The sequence below is a fragment of the Ochotona princeps genome, chromosome 20, assembly GCF_030435755.1.
Source record: "Ochotona princeps isolate mOchPri1 chromosome 20, mOchPri1.hap1, whole genome shotgun sequence".
In the NCBI taxonomy this organism is placed as follows: Eukaryota; Metazoa; Chordata; class Mammalia; order Lagomorpha; family Ochotonidae; genus Ochotona; species Ochotona princeps.
In genome coordinates, this window is record NC_080851.1 from 18,674,372 (window position 1) to 18,697,409 (window position 23,038).

Sequence of the window (23,038 nt, forward strand, 5' to 3'; positions counted from 1 at the left end):
GGCCCACACTGCCTTCCTATTCTCATGTCCCAAGGCACTTCTCCCCAAACATTGCTTCACATCTCTCTTCCTGGATTCTGCCAAATTGTAATAAATCCTCTTCATTTCGGAAGGTTCAGACCCAAAGTAACAGATTCCCCAAGGTCTTCCTGATGCTTAAATGCATCAAAATGGTCACTCTTCAGATGTTCTGATACATTTCATCCTGCTTTGTTGTTTACATGTATGTTTCTCTCACTAAACATACTTAAGAAATGCCACTCTTGTTTTCATATGCTTCTGCAAGTTACCACATGAATATAAATAGTCCTCGGTAAACAATGTACATTAAAATAGGAGTATAAAGTGCATTAGAATATAGGAAATGAAGTGCATTTTCAATTATGAAATGCAAGAAAATTGAAGTCCATAAGAGAGTAAAGAACTTTCATTGTAATTCCAAGGATAAGTAAGCCACAGACCAGCTGGAAAGGAAATTAGAAAAAATATAAAACTGACAGAACACAGGCAAAGGCACCTGAGTAGCAAATCTCATCCATATGGGAAGAACACTAAGTCAATCAGAGTAGATGGAATTTAGGACTTGAAGGCATTTGCTGCAAGCATAAACTGGGCCACACAAGACAGTTTTAAGAGGCACTCTAGCTAACAATATAACCGGGTCAAACTTAGGAATCCTACATATGAATCCTATCCGTGTGAATATTTGTCAAATCATACTGCTTATGAGCTCTTCTTTTTTAAAAAAAATTTTACTTCAGTGCTTTAAAACTGAACGTTAATCTGTCATATTAAATAGAGTTTGGGAGCCTTAGCACAGTTTTAAATAGTAAATATGCTTTGTAAAAACCACAAAGAACTGAGTTATCTAATATCACATTCACAATGGAATTGACATGAAGGCAGAAAAACTTACTAATGCTAGTCAAACAGACCTGACAGTATGTTCTCGAAATCTGGTGGCCAGCCAGCTAGCCCACTGCTCTTACTAAAAATATCTTGAAAAGAATCATACGCTCAGTTGTTTGCTAAATCATCAAATATCTGTGGTTCATCATCTGGGAAATCCTGTGTGAATCAATGTCAATAGCACACTGTGCTTTTTTTTTTTTAATAAAATAGGACAAATTCTTTTTTTCATCTTCCCTTCCAATTATTTGTTCATCGTTAAAAATGATGATATGCTATATCAGGTAACTTTTCATTTCTACTTTTAATAAGTACTTTTATTGTCTTTCTGGAAAGGATGATTTTTGGTTTGAGAAATACATAAAACATTCACAGACACAGACATAAATTCACGCATACTTTCTTTCAGAAAGCTTTCAGATGAGTTCGGGCGTGTTCAGGGTAGTATGGCCATAGAGTAAGCACACACGCATTTATTTCTTTTATCATGAATTGTAATTTTTAAGATTTTAATGTTTATAAAGATGCCTTGAATTTCACTTTTAAAAATGGTAACTATCATCTGCATTTTCTCTCCTGAGCTACTGATAAAACTAATTATATTAATAGGCTTTCTGAAATATGAACAACCTTATATTCTAATTAGAATACAGCTTTCAGCCAGCATGGGTGGCTCGTGGTGGCTCATGGCATGCAGGTGTGCAGTCCAACAGGGCAAAACATGGTTTTACACAGAGTAAGTGGAAAAGGGAACTGCATGCTGAAAAGAGAAAAACAGAATGCTCCAAAGGAATTCAGCCAGCTTAAAAGTATCCTCAGATTAGACGGTGATGTTCTAATGACAGATATTAGAGATAGCAACTGTGGTGGGGCCCAAACATCAACAAGAGAAAATGGAATCTGCAGTGACAGATGAAACCAAGAGAAACCAAATGGCTTTTCCGGATGAGCATGGACAGTCCTCAATATGAAGGAACCAAAGTCACAGAAAAAGGCAGAAGACAAAGAGGGAACGTGAAGGGAAAGCCAGAGAGGGAAAGGAAAGGCAATGACGGCAACCAAGGGTTTGTTTGGCATAGTAGACTCTTGCTACAAACCTGAACGAGTCCCCACAGGGAGTTTGGTGAGTGTGTGTGCACAGATTACAGCTCTCACCAAATGAAAACTATTTCCTTTCATAGTTCAGGTTGGCCTTTATTTCCTCCAATTCAAACCAAATCTAATACCTCAAAGTTCTTGGAAGAACTAAAATAAAGTACTTTTGGTGGTGAATGAGAACTATATTCATATTTTTAAATTGGATGCTGCCCAATATTGAGTTGTTATCAGACACTAAAATGCTGTCAACTATTAATGTGGTTGTGGTTTTATTAAAACTTGTGTAATTAGGGGCCAATATGATGGCTCAACTAATCCACTGCCTTGTGCCACTGGCATCCCCTATGGGCTCCTGTTTGTTACCCAGCTCCTGGCTTACGATCTGGGAAAGCAGTGGAGAGTCCTCATGACCCTGCCACCTGCATGCGAGACCGAAATAAACCCCTGGACCCTGGCTTTGGATTGGCTCAGCTCTGACTGTTGCAGTCACTTGGGGAGTGAACCAGTGAACGGAAGATCTTTCTGTCTCTCCTTCCCTCTGTAGATTGGCTTGCCTTTCCAATAAAACAAATTTTTTTTTAAAAAAAAGGAAGAATATCACCTGGGCCTAATAAAGGTATTATTACTACAGAGTAATGCTCTATTTTTGATTGTTAAATTTTTTGGTTAATATTCATAGATGTAATTGGTAAACAGCACTTCTCAAAGATGAGGCTCAAACCCCCAGAGACATCTCCTAAGACCTTTCAGGTGTCCGGAATTTATCTCTAAGACACCAGTTTCACTTTTTAAAAACATCATTTTTTCTAACATTCATTGATTTTTATACATAGAAGGAAAGACAGAAAGCTCTTCCATCTGTTGGTTCACTCCCCAAGTGGCCACAATGGCCAGAGCTGAGACAATCCAAGGACAGGAGCCAGGCGCCTCTTCCGGGTCTCCCATGCGGGTGCAGTGTCCCAAGTCTTTGGGCTGTCCTTGACTACTTTCCAGGCCACAAGCAGGGAGCAGCAGCTACCAAAAAACGAACTGGTGCTCATATGGGGATTCTAGAGCATGCAAGGTGAGGGCTTTAGCTACTAGGCTGCCACACTGGCCCTATTTTCACTTTTTTGATGTTTTAATATGCATTAATGGTACAAAACCAGTGATGAAAACATATACTTAGCATGATTCAAGTCAGTGGCATTAAATTAGCAGTAAGTTCACTGCATGAAACCTGGGAAGAATCCGTATCACTTAACAACAGTATGCAGGGTCTTCTCTTTTATGGAAAATACACATTAGGAAACAACTACTGCATGGATTTAAAGTTTTTCTTGCACCTAAATAAAATATGCTTTATTTCCATTTTCCAAGAACTTTTAAACATATTCTTTTACTTGTTTCTAGACGTAAAAGTTGCTATTAAAATCTATTGTATATCTGTAATATTTTGTGATAAACGTGGCAGCTCTGGTGAGGAGAGTTGCAAGCTGAAGGTGCTTTTTTAAATAACAAGTCACCATTTCCATTTGGAAGAGTAACAACGCATGGCCATTAGACTTTGGTACCTGCCATTTTTTTCAAATGAGAATAAAGTTAGTTTGTCATGCCAACAAAGACAACAGGAGTATTTATCATTAATTACACAATAATAGCTTTATCAGGAAGTCCAAATACTAGAAAACTGATATATATCATGGCAAGCTTAACAGCACCTGAAGACACTTTTTGGGGGCGGCAGTGAGGTGCTACATCCCATCTGCTTGAGTAACAGTTGCTCCTCCTGATCAAATTTCTTATTAATGTGACTGGGAAAACAGCAGCAGATGTCCCAAATCCTCAGGCCCCTGCCCCACGCCTCGCCCAGAGAAAGCTCTGGCTCTTGGCTTCAGCCCTGCCCAGCTCCAGCCAATGTGGACATCATGGGGCATCAATTAACAGATGGATATCTTTCTCTCTGTCTTCCAAATAAATCAATCTCAAAAAAAAAAAAAAAAGAAGAAGCAACTTTTCCGTGAGACTAGTGCTAGTAACATGTAGTTTACAATGAAGTAGATGATCTGTTCAATTCAATGGCATAATATTTCCCAAAGAAAATATGGTAAATATCAGTAGATACAACTAACAAGAACACAAAGCTCTTGAACTATAATACTTACAACAAGGTGGAGGAATCCACCATGGGGGGAGGGCACAGGGAGGGATTGGGGGAATCCCAGAGCCTATCAAACTGTGTCACACAATGCAATGTAATCAATAATACTAATAATAATAAAAAGAACACAAAGCTCTTGCAATCTTCAGTAATTTTAGTGTGCAAAGAAGTTCTAAGACAAAAAATACTAAGTAGCACAAGACACACAGTTTTTATGCTACTGGCTTACAAAAGTATACATGCTTCGTTTTTTTAAGAATGTAGGCAGTTTTCCTTCCCCCCATTCTGAAACTGAAGCCTATTCCTTCAGAAACAACAAAAATATTTTTTAAAGATTTATTTATTTTTACAGGAAACGCAAATGAGATTTACGGAAATTTATACTGGTTTACTCCTCAAATCCCACAATGGCCGGGGGCTGAAACAATCCAAAGCCAGAGTAAGAGGTAAGGAACCTCTTCTGGGTCTTCCACGCCAGTACAGGGTCCCAAGGCTTTGGGCCGTCCTCTACTGCTTTCCCAGGCCACCAGCAGGAAGCTGGATGGGAAGTGGGGTAGCTGGCATATGACATGGCACCCATACAGGACCCTCACTCTTGCAAGGCTAGGATTCAGCCATTGAGCCACTGCACTGGGCCTTATTCCTTCGAAGTTTTAAAACCTTCAACTGCGTGACCATCTAGAATTGAGGTTTTGTATGTACGTGGCACAGGGTGGGATGGGGGGCACAGGGAGGAGGTCACAGAAGCAGGATCCTTCAGTTCTAATTAATTTCTTCAGTAATTATAATACTCTTTATTTCGTTCAGCCAGTCCCAAAACAAATATCACGTGTTCCCTGATATGTGGTAGTTAATGCAGAATACAAAAAAAAATTTTTTTAAAGTACAAAAAACTGACAACTTACGATTCCAGTATTGATTTTAATCCTTGTTTATACTGTTGTGGAATGGTGGTCTTCCTACTTTTTACTTGGTGAACATTATGGTTACTGCCTCATTACCCCTGTGATTATTAAGTAAATTCAAATCCTGTTATTACAAAAATTGAAAACAGGGAAGAAAAGAAGGAAGGAGATGAATGAAGGCAGTATGATTATCCTAGAATTGTTATCTATAGGGTCTGGTGTGATGGCTCAATTGGCTAACACTCTCCCCGCAAGTACTGGAATTCCATATGGATGCTGGTTCATATCCTGCTGCTACAATTCCCATTTAGCTCCCTGTTTATGGCCTTCGAAAGCAGTGGAGGATGGCCCACATCCTTGGGCCCCCATACCCAAGAAACTCCTGGCTCCTAGCTTTGGATCAGCTCACCTCTGGCCATTGTGGCCATTTGGGGAGTGAACCAATGGATGGAAGATCTTACTCTCTGTCTCCATAAAATCTGATCTGCTTTTCCAATAATAAGTATTAGGGGAAAAAGTCATATCCATAAGATACATGAAATGTTTTTAAAAAACTTTTATTTCATATGCAACATACAATGTATGATATAAATGCTCCCTGAACGAGTTGCTACAAGGGTTGGGAGCACACCTCACGGAATACATGCCTTGAGCACAAACAGTACTGTTGCTTCCTTTATCCCACTTTCCCCCTACCTATATTTTCCATTTTCCCATCACTTTTTTTTTTTTTAAAGATTTATTTTATTTTTATTACAAAGTCAGATACACTGAGAGGAGGAGAGACAGAGAGGAAGTGGAGCTGCCGGGATTAGAACCAGCGGCCATATGGGATCAAGGCGAGGACCTTAGCCACTAGGCCATGCCGCCAAGCCCTTCCCATCACTTTTTAACCTATGCATTTCTGCTGCAAAACTTTTGCCAACTACCTAAAATAATTTGTGGAACATAGTAATTACAAAACAAGTTCTTAAACTTGTACTTAAAGGTCTTCAAGAAAATTTCAGATTGGTATTCGCACTCATGATCTTCACATGTATTTCTACAATACTGAGCCTAGATCTCATCATTTCTCAATATTCAGATTGGGGAAATAACCCAGCACTGACAAAAATAAACGCTGAGAAAGTATGTATTAGATTGCTATTTGTTTAATTCTTTAAACTTCAAATACATTACTACTACTGCTTTATACTTGTGAAGAAACAAAATTCAGCATATTACAAACTAACCCTAAGTCACAAGAGGAAGTAGTAGCCAGGTTGCCATTGGAACTCAAAGCTGTAAGATTTCAAAGTCCATACCCTGTTTAATACACTCTGCTGCCTCATTATACTCAAAAATTCTCAACTTTCTCTTGGTATAATGTAAATGTTTGTAATCTTTAAAAAAAATTTTTTTTTAAATTTGAAAAGCAGAGTTACACAAGAGACAAAAAGGTCTTCCATCCGCTGGTTCACTCCTCAAATGGCCACAACAGCCAGAGCTGAGCTGATCGAAAGCCACAAGATTCATCCAGCTCCAACAAGTCGAAGCAGGGGTCCAAGCACTTGAGCCATCCTCCACTGCTTTCCCAGGCCATAGCAGGGAGCTGGATCAGAAACACAGCAGACAGGACTGGAACTAGCACCCACAGGGGATGCCAGCACCAAAGGCAGAAACTTAGCCTCCAATGCCATGGCACTGGTCCCATTTTGGTATATTTAAAAAACAAAATCATACAGAAATAGACAGAGATAAAATCTTACTTTCCTTTGAGGGCTTTTTTTAATGTATGTTTTTTTTTTTTTAAGATCTATTCATTTTATTACAGCCAGATATACACAGAGGAGGAGAGACAGAGAGGAAGATCTTCCGTCCGATGTTTCACTCCCCAAGTGAGCCGCAACAGGCCGACGCGCGCAGATCCAAAGCCGGGAACCTGGAACCTCTTCCGGGTCTCCCACACGGGTGCAGTGTCCCAATGCATTGGGCCGTCCTCTCCTGCTTTCCCAGGCCACAAGCAGGGAGCTGGATGGGAAGTGGAGCTGCCGGGATTAGAACCAGCGCCCATATGGGATCCCGGGGCTTTCAAGGCGAGGACTTTAGCTGCTAGGACACACCGCTGGGCCCAATTTATGTTTTATTAAGTGGGATCAAACTAAACATAGACTTCTTTAAAACTGCTCTTTCATGCAGTTTTTCTGTGTGCATCACCTAATCTATACAGCCTTTCAGTAACTTGCAGTCTGCTATCAAGCAGATGCACTTAGCAGTCATGCCAAGTGACTTCATGTACTCATACACTGAGTGCAACCACACCTCAGGGTCTCTACTACTTGCCATTTCTTCACTTTCTACGTTTGTTCAAATGTCACCTTGTAGGAAACAACATCCCTGACTACATACATACGTACTCCTTCCTCTCTTCACACCTACTATCACCCGATATATTTTTTACTGATTGGTATTCCTATCAATTTGTCTCTCTGAACTAGAAAGTAGAAAATGGGACCTCTGTCCTCCATCCAGCTCTCCTTGTGTCCTTAATGCCTTCTGCTCAGTGCACACCCAGTAATCACACTGTCTCAAGTATTCCATCTGATTTGACATATCTTCTGCATTATACGAGCCCATTATAACTCACTTTCTTTTAAATTTCCCATAATTTAATTGATCTATGTAGTTTGTAATGCAATGCTTTTAGTTCTGATATGCCAAATTTTGCTTCTTTCAAAGAACATTCCTATTCATTTCATATTTACCCTTCAAATAAACAAAGCTACCGGCCAAGTTTCAAAACCAGTCTTCTGAAGTTCCTATAAAGAATATACTGATGAGGGCCCAGCAAGGTCGCCTAAAAGTCCTCTTCTCGCATGCATCAGGATCCCATGTGGGCACCAGCTCTTATCCGAGCTGCTCCACTTCCCTTCCAATTCCTGCTTGTGGCCTGGGAAAGCAGTGAGGACGGCCCAATGCCTTGGGACCCTGCACCCATGTGTGAGATCCAGAAGAAACTCCTGGCTCCTGGCTTCAGATCTGCTCAGCTCTGGCTGCTGGGGCCATGTGGGGAGTGAACCGCAGATGGAAGATCTTTCTGTCTTTCCTCTCTGTAAAATCTGACTTTCTAGCAAAAAGAAAACAAATCTTATATGTGTGAGTGTGTATAAATACAGGATGAATCGCTATCTTAAAAAAACAAAAAAGTTAAGGATTCCTGGCCCAAAATAAGTTTTTCCTCTCCAGCACCTTTTCAAATCAACTCATATTTAATTGGGACATTATAATTTTCCATATTCCTGCAGTATATGTAATAATGGCTTTATTAAAGACATTTTTCTCTCCTCTGTTGTTTTCCAGCTCATCAGTGGCATCTTGTTTTTTTGTTTTTGTTTGTTTTTTGAAGATGTATGCATTTAAAAGTCAGGGTTAGGAAGAGAGAGGAGGCAGAGATCTCTTCTATTTACCAGCCCCTGCCACAACAGCCAAAACTTCGTTCCACGTCTCCTGTGTGGATAGGAGAGATCCAAACATTAGCGTTATCTTTCACTGCATTTCCTTGCCGTTAGCAGGGAGTTGAATTGCGAGTGGAGCAGATGGGACATGAATCAGCACGTATATGGGATGCCAGTGTCAAGGGCAGTGGCTTCGCCCACTTCACCAAACTGCTGGTCGCTGGCACCAATTTTTAAAAGCTTTTCCTTTTAGCATATACATGTATAGCGCTCATGAATATTTTTTTTTCCTAAGATTTCATGTACTTGAAAGGCAAAGTTACAGAATGAGGAGGCTCTTCCATCTGCTGGTACACCTTCCAAAAGGTTGCAACAACCTGTGTGTGCCAAAATTAGGAGCTTCTTCCTGATCTCCCACGTGAGTATAGGGGTACAAGAATCCAGGCCATCCTCCGCAGCTTTCCCAAGAGATGTAGCAGGTAGCTGGATGAGAAGCAGAGCAGCCTCATCTCCAACAGGCACTTGTATGGCACCAACAGGTGCCAGTGCTGCATGCCATGGTTTAACCCACAATACCACAACTTCAGCCTTTTTCTCTTATCTTACTAAACTTTTTACTTTAAAGTGTTTCCCATTATTCCCTTGTATGTTCCATATATAAATATATGCAGTGCCATTCTATGGTAATTCTGATAATACTGCTTTTATCCTTCTATTATGTAACTCTTACTGGCTCACTTTCCTAACAATACCAGTTAACTGGTCAATGCTTCTAAAGCACTGTTAAAACAATAATACCAGAAGACAATATTTTCCATTTTTTAATCTTCACTTCTAGTGTTTCCACACTAAATATGAGGGTGGTTAGTGTGACATACATTAGTTACATTAAGGAAATATCTCTCCACATACAGTTAAGAATGTACAGTTCCAGGAAATGCCTACAAAACACTTGTCAAAATAAACTCATTAAATGGAGTGATGCAGGAAAAACAGAGTTCCTAAAACTGGAACACCCTTGCATTTTTGGAATGAGTTCTATTTTACTCAAATAAATTTTTTTAAAATGAAAAACTAGATATCATTAGTAGCATCATACTGTTCTACAGTAAATTTTTTGAAATAGATAGTACTCTTGTAACAATACATTGCAAACATAGTACTTCATTACTAAGTATTATGTACTGCACATAATCAGATGTGACTGGCAGCACAGCTTTGCTGATACCAGCATCTCTACAAATACATAGTTACTGACTGCTCGTACTGTGACATCACAACAGCTACCAACAACTATCTCATCATTAGGTAACAACTATCTCATCATTAGGTAACAGGATTTTTTGCTCCATAATAGTCTTTTGGGACCACCAGCACATAGACTTTCAAAATTTCACAGAAAAAATGAATTAAAGATGAATTTATTTTGGTGTAATAAGTTTTCAAAATCCATGTAGTGTTTTGCGTAACTTTTCTGAATACCTTTCACATTTAAAATATTCAGGTACCCATTACTTCCATTTTATGTTCATTTCTAATTTTATTCTGTTTCAAGATCCATACCATTCCAATGCTTTGGAACTTAACTCTGTTTTGTTTTCCAGAATCAAACTAACTTTGTAAATGTCCACTTAGCACTGAAAGGTTTAATTCCTTATTTTCATGAATATCAAGTTCCTCACAATTCTCACTTGCTTATCTGTCATTCAGTAAAAAAGGTTACCTGAGTTTTCTGTTTCTGGTGAATGCCCTCCATCTGCATAAAGGTCTGAATGAATCACCCAAATTTCATGTGTTGGAAATTCATTCCTTAAGTTAATAGAGGATGTGGGTGAGACAGGAGGGTCCTGCCTTCATGAATGAATAAATGAATTTGTTAAGAGCATCACTCTTGTTTTCTTAAAAGCAAGCTCCTTCTGGCTTTGTCAGTCCTGGCACTGTCTTGGGACTCCTTGAAAGGCAGTCTCCAAGCAGCAAAAAAGGAGTGTACTAGATATATCAGCCCAGTCTTGAACTTCTTAGCCTTCAGGTGAGAGCCAAATAAATTTGGTTAATGCCCAGTCTGGGGCTTCAGTTGTAGCAACAGAAATGGACTAAGACATTCCCTTTTCCTTATTTATCAAAAATTTTCTACCTTTGTCCCTCTCCCAAGGTAGGACATAAATGGTAGCATGTTTCCAACTTAGGGTGAAGTATTTTGGCTCAGCTGAAGCAGTGCTAGTTTCTGGGCTTGGGTATTTCTGATTGTAGCCAAGTTGTCCTCAGGGTAGAAAACTCATAGCCAGCTACCGACATCAATAATAAGTCTAGGGAAGCAAGAGTTGCTTTTGAGAATTTTGGCTACATTCTAATTATCCCCCATAAAAAGAGAATACAGAATTTTCTTTTCTTAACAGTATGTTTCAAATTTATGATATGATGCTAAGGCCCTTCTCTATTAGTTACTGCTTTTATGTTCATGTTATTTGAGAAAATTCTGCAAAAACTGTACCTCATACCATGATCCTCCCTAAAAGATTCCATCCACAGTTTGAAACTTTCATGGAAATCTCAGAAGTTGCAAATTTATATTATTATATATATGAAACACAAGCACTTTTGTTCAAATAAAAAATTTATTTAAAAAGGTAAGATGAAGAGAAAGATGATACATATGAGTCAGGTCCTTGGATTGCCTCCAAATAATGAAGATGTATACTGGCAAGTGTAGATATACATTTGGTTTGTGTACACACATATACAAACATTATAAACATTTTTACAGAACAGAGTACTTATTTAAATATTCTAAAACACTGTTTCTGCCATGCATTTGACAAAATTATCAACCTTCCATTCTCCCCTACCTCCTATTCAGTTTCCTTCCCAATATTATCTTTCAAGCCACAAGTCCTTTAATCTCTCTCTCTCTCTCTCTGTCTCTCTGTCTCTCTGTCTCTCTCTCATACACACGGGTCTTAAGATCCTTAATTTTACCGGAACAAGTGTAAACTACCTACATCCCAGCTATTCCTCCAACAAGCAGCATTAGCCTTCAAGAGAACCATGCTGTTTTCCTCCTGAAAAGATAAGCTTGAAAGATTTTAAATTTAGCTATGGAGTGTGACATCCTCCCATCTCCACAAATACTGTAATCAGCCACTTACCTAATTAATTCTAGCTGTGCAAGTTCTTGATTTGCTTGGAATATAGGTTTTTTAGTGAAGAGTTCACCAAGGATACATCTAATGGAGAAAATATCCAATATTACCAAGTTATCTGACTTAAATTCACCACAAAAGTTTCCAGTAAACTTGGCTAGTTAATGAGCCTATCTTACCCACAGCTCCATACATCAATAGCTGGTGTGTATCGTTCTTCTCCCAACAGTAGTTCAGGTGGACGGTACCATAAAGTGATGACCTTGTTAGTATATGGCCGACTAAAAAAACACAGAGAGCATTCTTTTAGAGTTAGTATTTCTGGAATGAGAACATATCCTAGGAAAATAGTATTTTGGTTCATCGAAATAACTACATGCCTAATTAAAACCACTTTCACTTGCCTACTAAATTAGACATTTCAAGGCATCTATGGGATCATAAAACATAGCTGGCTCACAAAACTAACTGCAAGATTCTATTAGTATAAGAAAATAAACAGGTGGTGTTAACTGTAATTTGGTCAAAACAAATCACTACAACTTAAGTGCTAAGCAGTGTTTATCCTTCCCATGAAGACTTAAAAAACAACTGATTTAAAACCAAATTCGACCAAATCGGGCGAATTATTAATAAGTAACAACATATAACTCAAACAGGTATCACCTAACAGAATATTTTATATGGGCTGTTCTTTGGTAGTACTTAATTGATTTTCAGCCATTCTGGTATACGAATAGCAAGTACAGAAATGTAGACTAAGCAATTGAAGTATACTCTGCCAAGAACAGCTCATACAAGATGGTTCCTTTGTCATCTTCTAAAATAGGAAATATTTACACTCTCAACCTCCTTATTCAGCTTATCTATTCAAATTCTATTACAGTCATACTGCAAATACTCCAGCAAAATGTTTTCTATCCTCAGAAAAATTGTCATATTCTTGACATATCCATGGTTGTATTAGATACTTCAGGACCACTACACGTACCTTCGATCTCTTTTAAACCTTTCTTTCTACATGCCTTCTAAATCACAAGGACTCAGCAGACATATCATAAGAAACTGTATTCCAACCTTATTAGCCTGAGGTTGGCTTGGCTGTGGATGAGTTTCGGGTTAAGGAAAAGGAGTATAAAACTCACGAGGCAATGCCCTCTCGTCAAGCACAGATCTGAGATTCCAAAGAACGGACCCCTCTGATTTGCAATTTCTATGACGTATGACAGCAATTTCTGTAAGTCATTCGTGACTAATTCCTCCACAAATCCGGTTACTCTCAGAAGTGTTTTAAAACCTAGCTTACTTACTCTAAGCTTGACTTAAATCATTCTGTAAAAATATTTCACTTCTTTGAACCTCAACTCCTTTCAAATTGGAAATTCTGAGGCCAGCACTGCGGCAAGGTGGGTTAAGCCGGCGCCTGCACTGCCAGCACCTCATATGGATGCCAGTTTGAGTTCTGGCTCTCCAATTCCAATCCAGCAACCTGGTAATGTGGCTGAGAAAGCTGTGGTCCCAACTGCTTGGGTCCCTATTTTCATGTAGGAGATCCAACAGAAGCTCCTCCCTTCAACCTGACCCCATTTCAATCCCTGCAGATATTTGGGAAGTGAAGCAGTGGATGAAGGCCTCTTTCCGCCTCCCAATATAATCCTATCTCTATTAAAAGCCATCTATCTTCACATTTGTAAATTCGTATCATACTTACCACTGCCTTGAACCCTATTTTACATTTTTTACCTCTCCAGAAAGTCGAAAGATCCCATTTTATTTTAATATGACCCCTCACGCAAAGCTCAGAAAAATGCTGAACACAAAAAGGTATCTCACCATAGAAAGCCCTGTAACTTCAGGTGTCATATAAAAAGAATCTCAATAGAACAAAGCTTATGAAAATTTTGACATGATTTGAAAACATTTCAAGGATCTATATGGGCCTATATCACATGAAACCTATGGTTATGTTATGAAAATAAAATTAGACAACTTATCTCAAGGAACAATATAAACATAAATCTACAAATAATTCTTACCAAGTATTTTAAATGTTTTGAAAAAATAAAAATATGCTTAATCATGAATAAACTACACAAATTCAGATAACTTTTACTGGAAAAGGAATAAAGATTATCATTTTAATATCATATATAAAGTCCTAGCAATGTTTAGGTCATGGATATTTTCAGTAGTTACAATTAGATTAAGTTTTTATTAACTGCCGCAACAAATTCAAAAATGAAAATAGGTCATTTTCCAACATCAGTAAGCACAAAATAGTTGAACTGTAAGTATACTACAAAATATTCACCAGTTACCAATTAATGGATTTTCAAATACTCATGCTTTCAAATGTTACGCTTCTGTCACAAAAGACAGAGAAAACACACCCAACTGTAAAAACTGGCCAAGAACATTCAATATTACAATATAATCTCCAAACTGGACATTTTTTCCATTTATGAAGTAAAAATCAGATTAACCAACAGTTTTTATAAAACACTTTTTTTTCTTTATAGTCAATGAAGTATCAGCATCAAAGAGATCAAAGACTATGTTTGGAGAGATTTTCTAATCCTACAGAGCCTGAGGGAGTGTGAGACAAGATCACTTTAAGAAATGACAGTCACATAAAAGGAAACACCTGAGCTAGCTCTGAAATCTTTTAATAAATGCTGCACTGACTTATTTTGCACTGTATTTTAAGTGTTTTTGAGACCATTAAGAAGAGCCTTCCATTAACTATTTACAAGAGAAATCTGGGATATGTTTTTTTAACACACAGGTTCTGAGGTCAAAATCCCAGGAGTCATTCTTAATTGTGTTTGCTTGAACAAGTTTTTGTAAATTCTACATCCAAAATAGATCCCAGATCCAGTATTTTTCAACACTTAACAATGTTAATCCAAGCCATTATTGCTCATTAGCCAGTACTATTGTAACAATACCTTCATTGGTTTCCTTATCTCCATTCATACCCATTTACCCACTTTGAATATTTTTAAGCTTAAAATATCATATTGCCTACTTACCTAAAATTAACTAGTGATTTCCCACTATAACCGAATAAAATTTAAACTTTATCTCAGTTGGTAAGACGCTACACTAAGCTAGTATCTCATTTCCTATCATAGTAACGGGGCAACCTTATGACCTATAAGACTCCCAGGGCTATGCTCTAGCTATTTCTTTCACCTCCTACTCGGAAGGAATGTTCTTGTCCAGGTCTTTTATAGTTTTCCTATTCTCAAAACTCAGGGCCTAGTGCAAGTTACTTCCTCAAAGAGTTTTATCCTAATTATCCTAGTGAAAATTACCCTAGGAGGTACCACCAACCCCATTTGGATCCCTAGCCATTCCATTGACTTGAAATCAGGGCTTTGTTTTTAATCTAGCCAATAGGCGCTGCCTGGGTCAGTGTCTGGCATTTAATAATACTTTTGGTTGACTTAATTGTAACACTACCACAGTAACATTTTTTTTCTCTCATGACTATTTTCTGTTGACCCGTCCATTCCCTTTTCACTTAAACGTTCCTCCTTGGAATTCCCCAAGAAACAGAACTTTTAAGCTCCTATAGCACTCACACATTACTTTAGGGAAACAAAATTAAGTGGTCCCCCCCCCCCCCCCCGCGCCCAATTGACGCTGTTATACTATAAAGATCAATTTTTTTTTTACTTTACCGTGCAAATTTAGAAAACCTGTAAGTACCTGCATCAGACATATCCAAAAGCAAATTTATTACCTTTCGCTGCAAATTTCTTCTCTTCCTGCTTCATGTCTCAGCAAACAGCATCACCATTTCAATAGCTGTCCTCTAAAATCTGTTCTTCCTTTCTTCTATGGCAGCTACCCAGCTACACTACATTTCCCATCCTCACTCCAGTAGGTGTGTAACTGGAATAAACGTGATACAGGCCATTTCTAGGCCTGGTTCCTAATAATCTTCCCTCCTCTTTTCTGACTTCAGGCAACAGCCTCAGAAGGTGTATGTTGAAGATGGCAGATCATCCAACCTGTTTTCCCGGATGACTATATCAAACAGTCACCATTTGACCTGGTGATATGGTTAAATATTCTTAATCATGCACTGAAGTAAACAACCATTCAAGACTATTAAGTGAAAATATTTAAAAAGTTCTTATTCTTTAAGTCACTATCAAATTTTGAGGCTCTCTGTTACAATTTTGGCCTAACTTACAAACCATTTATCTAGTTACTTTAAGCAGAAATCTTTAAGTAGGACTGTCTCACAAAACATATTCAACCATTAAGTCTTAGCATTTCACCAATATAAATTAGGATATAATTCATCTCTATGATCCCAACACCAAGTTGTTCACCCCTCGTTCTAGCCATAGTCATCCTATCTAAACTTATTGCAACAGGTATTCTCCTGATATCCAGCTTTGCAAAGCCCATTCACTTTGCGCAGTACAAACTAATGAAATACAAACGTTGTAATTTTAAAACATATTGCTTCTTCCTAGAAAATACACAAGGGCTGAACATAATTCTTTATTTTTTAATTCTTGCTCCAACCACATGGAAATTTTAGTTGCGTAAGATGGCTGAGAAAAGGCTCATTTTCCAGAACAGAAACTTTAAATTTAGATTTGTAGGTGTTTAACACTCAGGACATGTGCAGTAAACACTCTCCCAACATGGGTGGGAGGGCACTGCATTCCAAAAAATTAAGTTGCACTGCCCCTCTCAAAATTTACTTTTGACGTTAAAATTAAGTCAATGATCTGAAGATTTCCATTCTGGAAGCTTGTTTCGTCATACTATTTATTCTTATTCATATCATTATGCACTAACCTCCGGTACCATGGTTCCACTCTTGTCCAGGGCTCCCCAGAAGTGTCCACATTACCTCAAGTCCGCAAAACCCCCTTCACTGGTCTATGCAAGGACAGGCCTCAAGGTCAGGGCCATCTTTTCCCCATCAGCATTAATCACGCATTAAACTATGAATGCATTTGCCAAGTTTTAGGGAGTAAAAAGCAGAAGTATAAAATACAGCCCCATCTTTAATTTGAAAATTCTAGATTGAGTGAAAGGACAAGCTTCAGGAGCCCTCTCCCACTACAACACACAACTTTGGGGAAATATAGTTTATGCCTTTAGTTGCCATTTTCTGAAAAACCACTAGATGGCAATATTGCCCTTTTAAAATGGGTATGTATTTTTTTAGACCAGTATCAACTAGTGTCCATTCTTAAGTAAGATGTCTTTGATTTCCCCTCGTTCCTTCTGATCTGATCACCAGACAGAAGCATGGGCTTTTTACTTGGATCCCAGTAATTTTTAAAACCATAAAGAAAAAAAAATAAAACCAGAAAGGATATTTTTCCAATACTCTATAAAATGAGGATTTTGGATTTAAAAACCTCATCTTTCAGAATAATGATGTCCCGAGAGAGTAAATAAGTCGCTCAAGAACCCACAGCTGAAAAAATCAGAATACCAGGGTGCCGGTGCTGTGGTGCAGCAGGTTAAACCGTCTAATGGGCACGGTGTCAAACCTAGCAGCCCAAGTGTTTGCGCCCCTTTTAGGACACCCAGAAGTTCCTAGATCCTGGCTTCAACTTAGTTCTGGTCCACTAACACCGGTGGAGAGTTACTCAGCTATCACATTCCTAATTTTTCAAGTGCCTATCACAGGCCAAGTTGCTGTCTAGGCAGATTTTCATTACACTTTCATGAGCTGCTCCTCATACTATTTTAAATTTTGTTACTCTTATTTTTCTCCCCTTTCCATTCCCCACTCCAAGCCACATGTTGTCTGAAAACAGGGATCAGAAACCTGGGTATCCCAAGTGCTTCTGCGCTCGCTCTCTCTCTCTCTCTCTCTCTCTCTCTCTCTCAGTGCTCCTGCGCCCTATCGTTCTGTTTGTCCGACCTCCCTTCTCCTATGTGCATGTCTCTGTTTTCAAATAAATACAGTTTTTAAATGTCAATTCCAAGACCAAAGGTAAAGCTGCATGATTTTGAGCAGTGGGTTTAGTTTAAACATTTCTTTTTTTTTTTTTTTAAATGTCAGGATTTTTTTCTTTTTTTTTTTTTAAAGATTTATTCCATTTTTATTACAAAGTCAGATATACTGAGAGGAGGAGAGACAAAGAGGAAGTGGAGCTGCCGGGATTAGAACCAGCAGCCATATGGGATCAAGGCGAGAACCTTAGCCACTAGGCCACTCTGCCGAGCCCAGTTTAAACATTTCTTGTGTAACAATATATATGTAAGGATATATTTGTAAACTACAAGATTTTTTTCTAAAAAATAAAATCAATTTTAATTTACACTTTCACATGGCACAGTTAGAAATACTCTAACCTTTGACAAAACAATACAGTAGTGACTTGGCAAAGAAAAACCTCGGAAGGAGGAAACACGAGGCCTGAAAGGCTCAGGAAAAACCGCACTTAGGTCCTGAAAGATGGGCACTGAAGGAGAAGGGCGCCCCAAGCTCGCCTCCGAGCTCTGTCACTCCCAGCGCTGAATGGGATAAAGCATGAATGCTCATCTTCGGGTTTAACAGACTCATCCTCTGGCACCTTTTTCAGTGCTTTTCCATCCTTCTGCTATTACAGCACCTACTGATGGAGAAGCTATTGGTTATAGGCTCCATGCCCCCAAAATTAATGCTTTAACTTCACCCACTTTTCCTCAAATTCAAAAAAAGTATTTCCAAAGCCAAGTGAGAAAAGGCTTATTCTACCACAGTGAAAACTGCAAATCTACTCTATTTCAAACTAAAAAGTTTTACACTAAATGTTTGAACACTTGTTATTCTATGCCACATTTTTAGAAAATACTACAAAGTGACTTGACATTTGCATGTGTATAATACAATAGTTATGTCTTACTTTTGGCCTTTAATAGCAAACTACAAATATGAATGAAAACAATTTGCTGTCATCTCAAAAAAATATCTAGAAAATCTAGAATACGATAAATTTACTATGCATAAACTTTAAATCATGTTAATAAGGTACACTGGAATATGTTTTTTTTTTCAGATTTATTTATGTTTATTGAAAAGACAGGGTCTAGAGAGAGAAAAAGAAACAGAGAAAAATCTTCCATCCACTGTTTCACACCCCATGTGGCTGCAAGGGCCAGAGACAAGCTGATCTGAAGCCAGGAGCCAGGAGATTCTTCAGGGTCTCCCATGCAGGTGCAGGGTCCCAAGGCTTTGGCTCATCCTCTGCTGCTTTTCCAAGCCACAGCATGGAGCTGGAAGGGAAGTGGAGCAGCTGGGACACACACTGGTGCCCAGATGAGATCCTAGCATATGAAAGGAAAGGACTTTAGCCACCAAGCTACCATGCTGGGCCCTGAACAATACATTTTTAAAGACATTCCACTAAGCCTTTTCCTCCAAAGTTACAAAAAAATTTAGGATTTTACCAATCTAAAACGAAATTTTTAAAAGTAAACACAGGGGCCCAGCGCAGTGGCCCAGCTGCTAAAATCCTCACCTTGAAAGTGCCAGGATCTCCTATGTGCACTGTTCTAATCCCAGCAGCCCTGCTTCCCATCCAGCTCCCTGCTTGTGGCCTGGGAAAGCAATCGAGGATGGCCCAAAACCTTGGAACCCTGCACCTGTGAGGGAGACCCAGAAGAGGCTCCAGACTCCTGGCTTTGGATTGGTGCAGCTCCAGTCTTTGTAGCTACCTGGGAAGTGAATCAACGATGGAAGATCTTCCTCTCTGTCTCTCCTCCTCTTTGTATATCTGATTTTGCGATGAAAACAAATCTTTTAAAAAGATTTGGAGACCCAGAAAAAGCTACTGGTTCTTGTCCTCAGACAGGCTCAGCTTCTGTCACTGCAGCCATGTGGGTGTGAACCAGAGAATGGAAGATCTTTCTCTCTGTATCTCCTTCTCTTTATATATCTGACTTTCCAATAAAAATAAATAAATGTTTGAAAAAAATACACAAAAATCCTGAAGACTGTTTATAAAATGATGGTCACCACATTCTTAGAAATCTGAGCCCCAAAACTTTAGTGTATATGAACCTGAAGATGTGAAATTACAAGATTTTACATTTCCTGTTTTTCTAAACATACACTAAAATCCCACATCAATCAAGACAGACAACAAAGACCATTTCCCAGTGAACATGCCATATCCTGGCACTCTGCTGACCCACTCCAACACTGCAACCCAACACCGCATTTAAAATGAAAATTAAAGGTAAAATGAAGTCTGATAAATAAAAATCAGCCTTCACAATCAATTTTTCTGAAATGTATTTATATAAAGTATGCCCACATATTATATAAAGTATGCCCACATATTTGCATAAGAACAATCTATTACACAGAAATGGTAAATCAGCTCTTTCTCACTTCCAGTAACTCTAACAAAAAAAAAATTATATTCAAGAATGACAAACACTTGTATTAAAGTAACTGAAGTGAAACCTCAACTAACCAGGTAAGCAAACAAAATCCTTAATTAACTAGATTCCCCCCACATCCCGAGGAAAAAAAAGTCACATAAATGTTAGTCTTTTTTTTTTTTAATTAATTTTTTTATTTTTTAATTATTTATTATAAACGTTAGTCTTTCAAATAACATGTCACTCAAGGTCACCCAAGTGAAGTTTTGGATTAGACATCTAAAAACTTTTCTTTGCAATTTCTTCCAAGAGGAACTATTAGATACGGTGCTCAAGGAATGAAAAATTGGCCATCAAAAACCTTACATTGCATATCCTTGGCTCTGCCAACACTTCGTGGTCATTAAAGTCACTCAACCCTTCACAGGCAAATTATGAAATGAGCCTGTGAGGTTATTAACAAATGAATAGATACAAAGAATGTAGTATGATTGTACAGAATACTATTCAGCCTTCTAAAAGGACATCTTATGAGCATGGAGAGCATAATGCTAACAGAAACAAACACAGGCACAGAAAGACAAATATTCAAACTTTAAGATCTCACTTGTGTATGTGGAATCTTAAAAGCAGTTGAACTCTTAGCAGCAGTTCAACCAGGAGCCGGCAGTGTTGGTGAAATGCTGACCAAAGGATATAAAATTTGAGTTAAACTGTAGAAATAAGATCAACAGATCTATAGTAAAACATGCTGATGACAGTTAATAACAATGTACTGCGTTCTTAAAATGTTGTTTTCACAAGTGTGAATATATTTGTTAATTAGCTCAATTTAGCCATTCCTTTTCACAAGTGTGAATACATTTGTTAATTAGCTCAATTTAGCCATTCCATAAAGTAAAAATTTCAAAGCAACACATTACAATTATAAATATATATATAAAAAACATTTATACCATTAAAGTAAGCAATTAAACCGCTACTTAATGTCTTCTGGGTCTCAGTTTTGTCAAATACAAAATGAAAGGTAGTTTTTTTTATACTCTAGAATAGTTTGAAACAACCAAAACACAACAAATCCATATAACCCTATCGTAAAATGCTAATTGTAAATGGAGTACATAAGACAAATGAAAACAAGAGATGGGTTGGCATGAGCAGGAACAGAAGCCTGGGGCCTTGTCCAAGCAACAACACCCACCTACACAACACCTTCATGAATGTGAAGCGATCCAAAGCACACACTGATAACCTCTATTCCAACACACTAAAAATAATTTTCACAATAATAGCATGGACACAACAAAATTTAAAAATAAGCAGATTTTCACTCTGAAATTTTAAAACAAATTAGCCATTGTGAGTTTTTTTCAATTAATCAGACACCAGCAATGAATCACGAAAAGCGAGTATCAATCGCCAAGAACTCCAAACACTGATGTTTCTATTAAATCATGGTGATAATAAAGTAATGATAAGCTTGCCATACAGAATTTTTAAACTAAATACATATGTGGTAGGTATTCAGGACTCGGCCTGACACCCACATCCCTGGAAGGTAACAGCAGAAAACCTCAGACCGCTGGGTCTCTGCCACCATGTGAGAACCCAGTCTAAGCTCTCAGCTTCCATCCGGGCCAGACTAGCTGTCATGCACATTGGAGGATTAAACCAGCATATGGGCAATATCTCTCTCTGTGCCCTCTTTCAAATGAAAGATTTTAAAATGTATGCATATACACATATATGAAAATATGTATATATAACATATAAGATAGATATAAAAGGAATAAGTTAAACTGACTAGATTTATTTAACCCAATTAATTCCAGTTTACATGAAATCTACTATTTCATGAAAATATTTTATTGAAATTGCATTTTAGTTCTAGTAAGACAATCCCTATTTTATTATCAAGAAATCCACTCTCACATATCCCAATTTTTGTCAGAAAAGCTGTACACTTTTCTGCCATAGATTGTGAACTTCCTTACAATAATTTGTTTAAATAATGAATTCTATGGAGCTTAGGAAAATAACCAAGTCATGGTGGCTATAACAAAAACAAAATGAAATTTTAAAATCATGAAGTTTCAAGTCTAAATAATCTGAAAAGCATTCACCAAAGTTTTCACTAAACACAAAACTTAGTATCTATATCTGTAGCAAAAATTTAGGTATAAACTTTTTAGTTCTTAAGTTCATTTTGGTCACACTTAAACTTGCACATCTTAAAATAACCCACATTTGCTTGTGTTTAAAAATGATTCACTTTGGGGCCAGATTTGTAGTACACAGGGTTAGGCCAACACCCATATAAGTACAAATTCAAGTTCTGTCTAGTCTATTTCCCATCCTTCTCTTCTGATAACACACCTGAGAAGGCACAACATAGCCCAAGTGCTTGAAATGTTGCCCCACACGTGGGAGACGAGGCTAAGCTTCAGCTCCAAGGCTGAGCCCGGCCCAGCCCTGGCTGTGGCGGCCATTGGAGGAGCAGACCAGCAGACTAAGAACCTTTCCCTCTCTCTCTCTCTAACTCTGTCTTGCAAAAAATACTATTTTTTAACCAATTACCTTTAAGTTGAATACATTTAATTTCATAAATATGCTCTGAAGCCAATGTGTTGTGTATACTTAGCCATGAAAGCTAACTTTTTAAACTGAAGTACTGATAAAGTGATCCCACTACAGCTTCTCAAGCTGGACTCGTAATACCAACAACAACCTTTCGAAAATACTCTTACCTTTCTTCTGAGCTATACAATCGAGCAAGTCCAAAATCAGCAAGTTTTATCTGCCCTCTGGTGAAAATAAGGCAAAATGAATAAAAGATGTCAGTTTACTCTGAAGTAATACAGACATTTCTGTTCCTTTAACTAATAAAATAAATACACTTTATGATTACAGTGCAGTATGACTAAAGTCCCACAAGGTAAGCCGTGTAGTAGATAAGCTCACAAGATAAACAATTAGTGCTTTACTTTGGATAGTATCAGTCAATTATCATAGCAGGGTAGTCGGTCCCTTGTTCATCAGTTCCCCATTTCCTGA

The 23,038-nt window shown here is 38.0% G+C and overlaps 1 protein-coding gene across 2 annotated transcripts in view; it reads right to left on the bottom strand.

Annotated features, from left to right (window-relative positions):
- CDK13 (cyclin dependent kinase 13) overlaps window positions 1–23,038 on the bottom strand; it is an 89,875-nt gene that overhangs the window by 12,457 nt on the left and 54,380 nt on the right. For both annotated transcript variants that reach the window (XM_036493718.2, XM_036493717.2), the window contains exons 7-9: window positions 22,732–22,788; window positions 11,806–11,907; window positions 11,633–11,710 (exon numbers count right to left, since the gene is read on the bottom strand). In XM_036493718.2, the coding sequence (XP_036349611.2) occupies window positions 11,633–11,710; window positions 11,806–11,907; window positions 22,732–22,788 (237 nt within the window). The remainder of the gene's footprint in view (window positions 1–11,632; window positions 11,711–11,805; window positions 11,908–22,731; window positions 22,789–23,038) is intronic.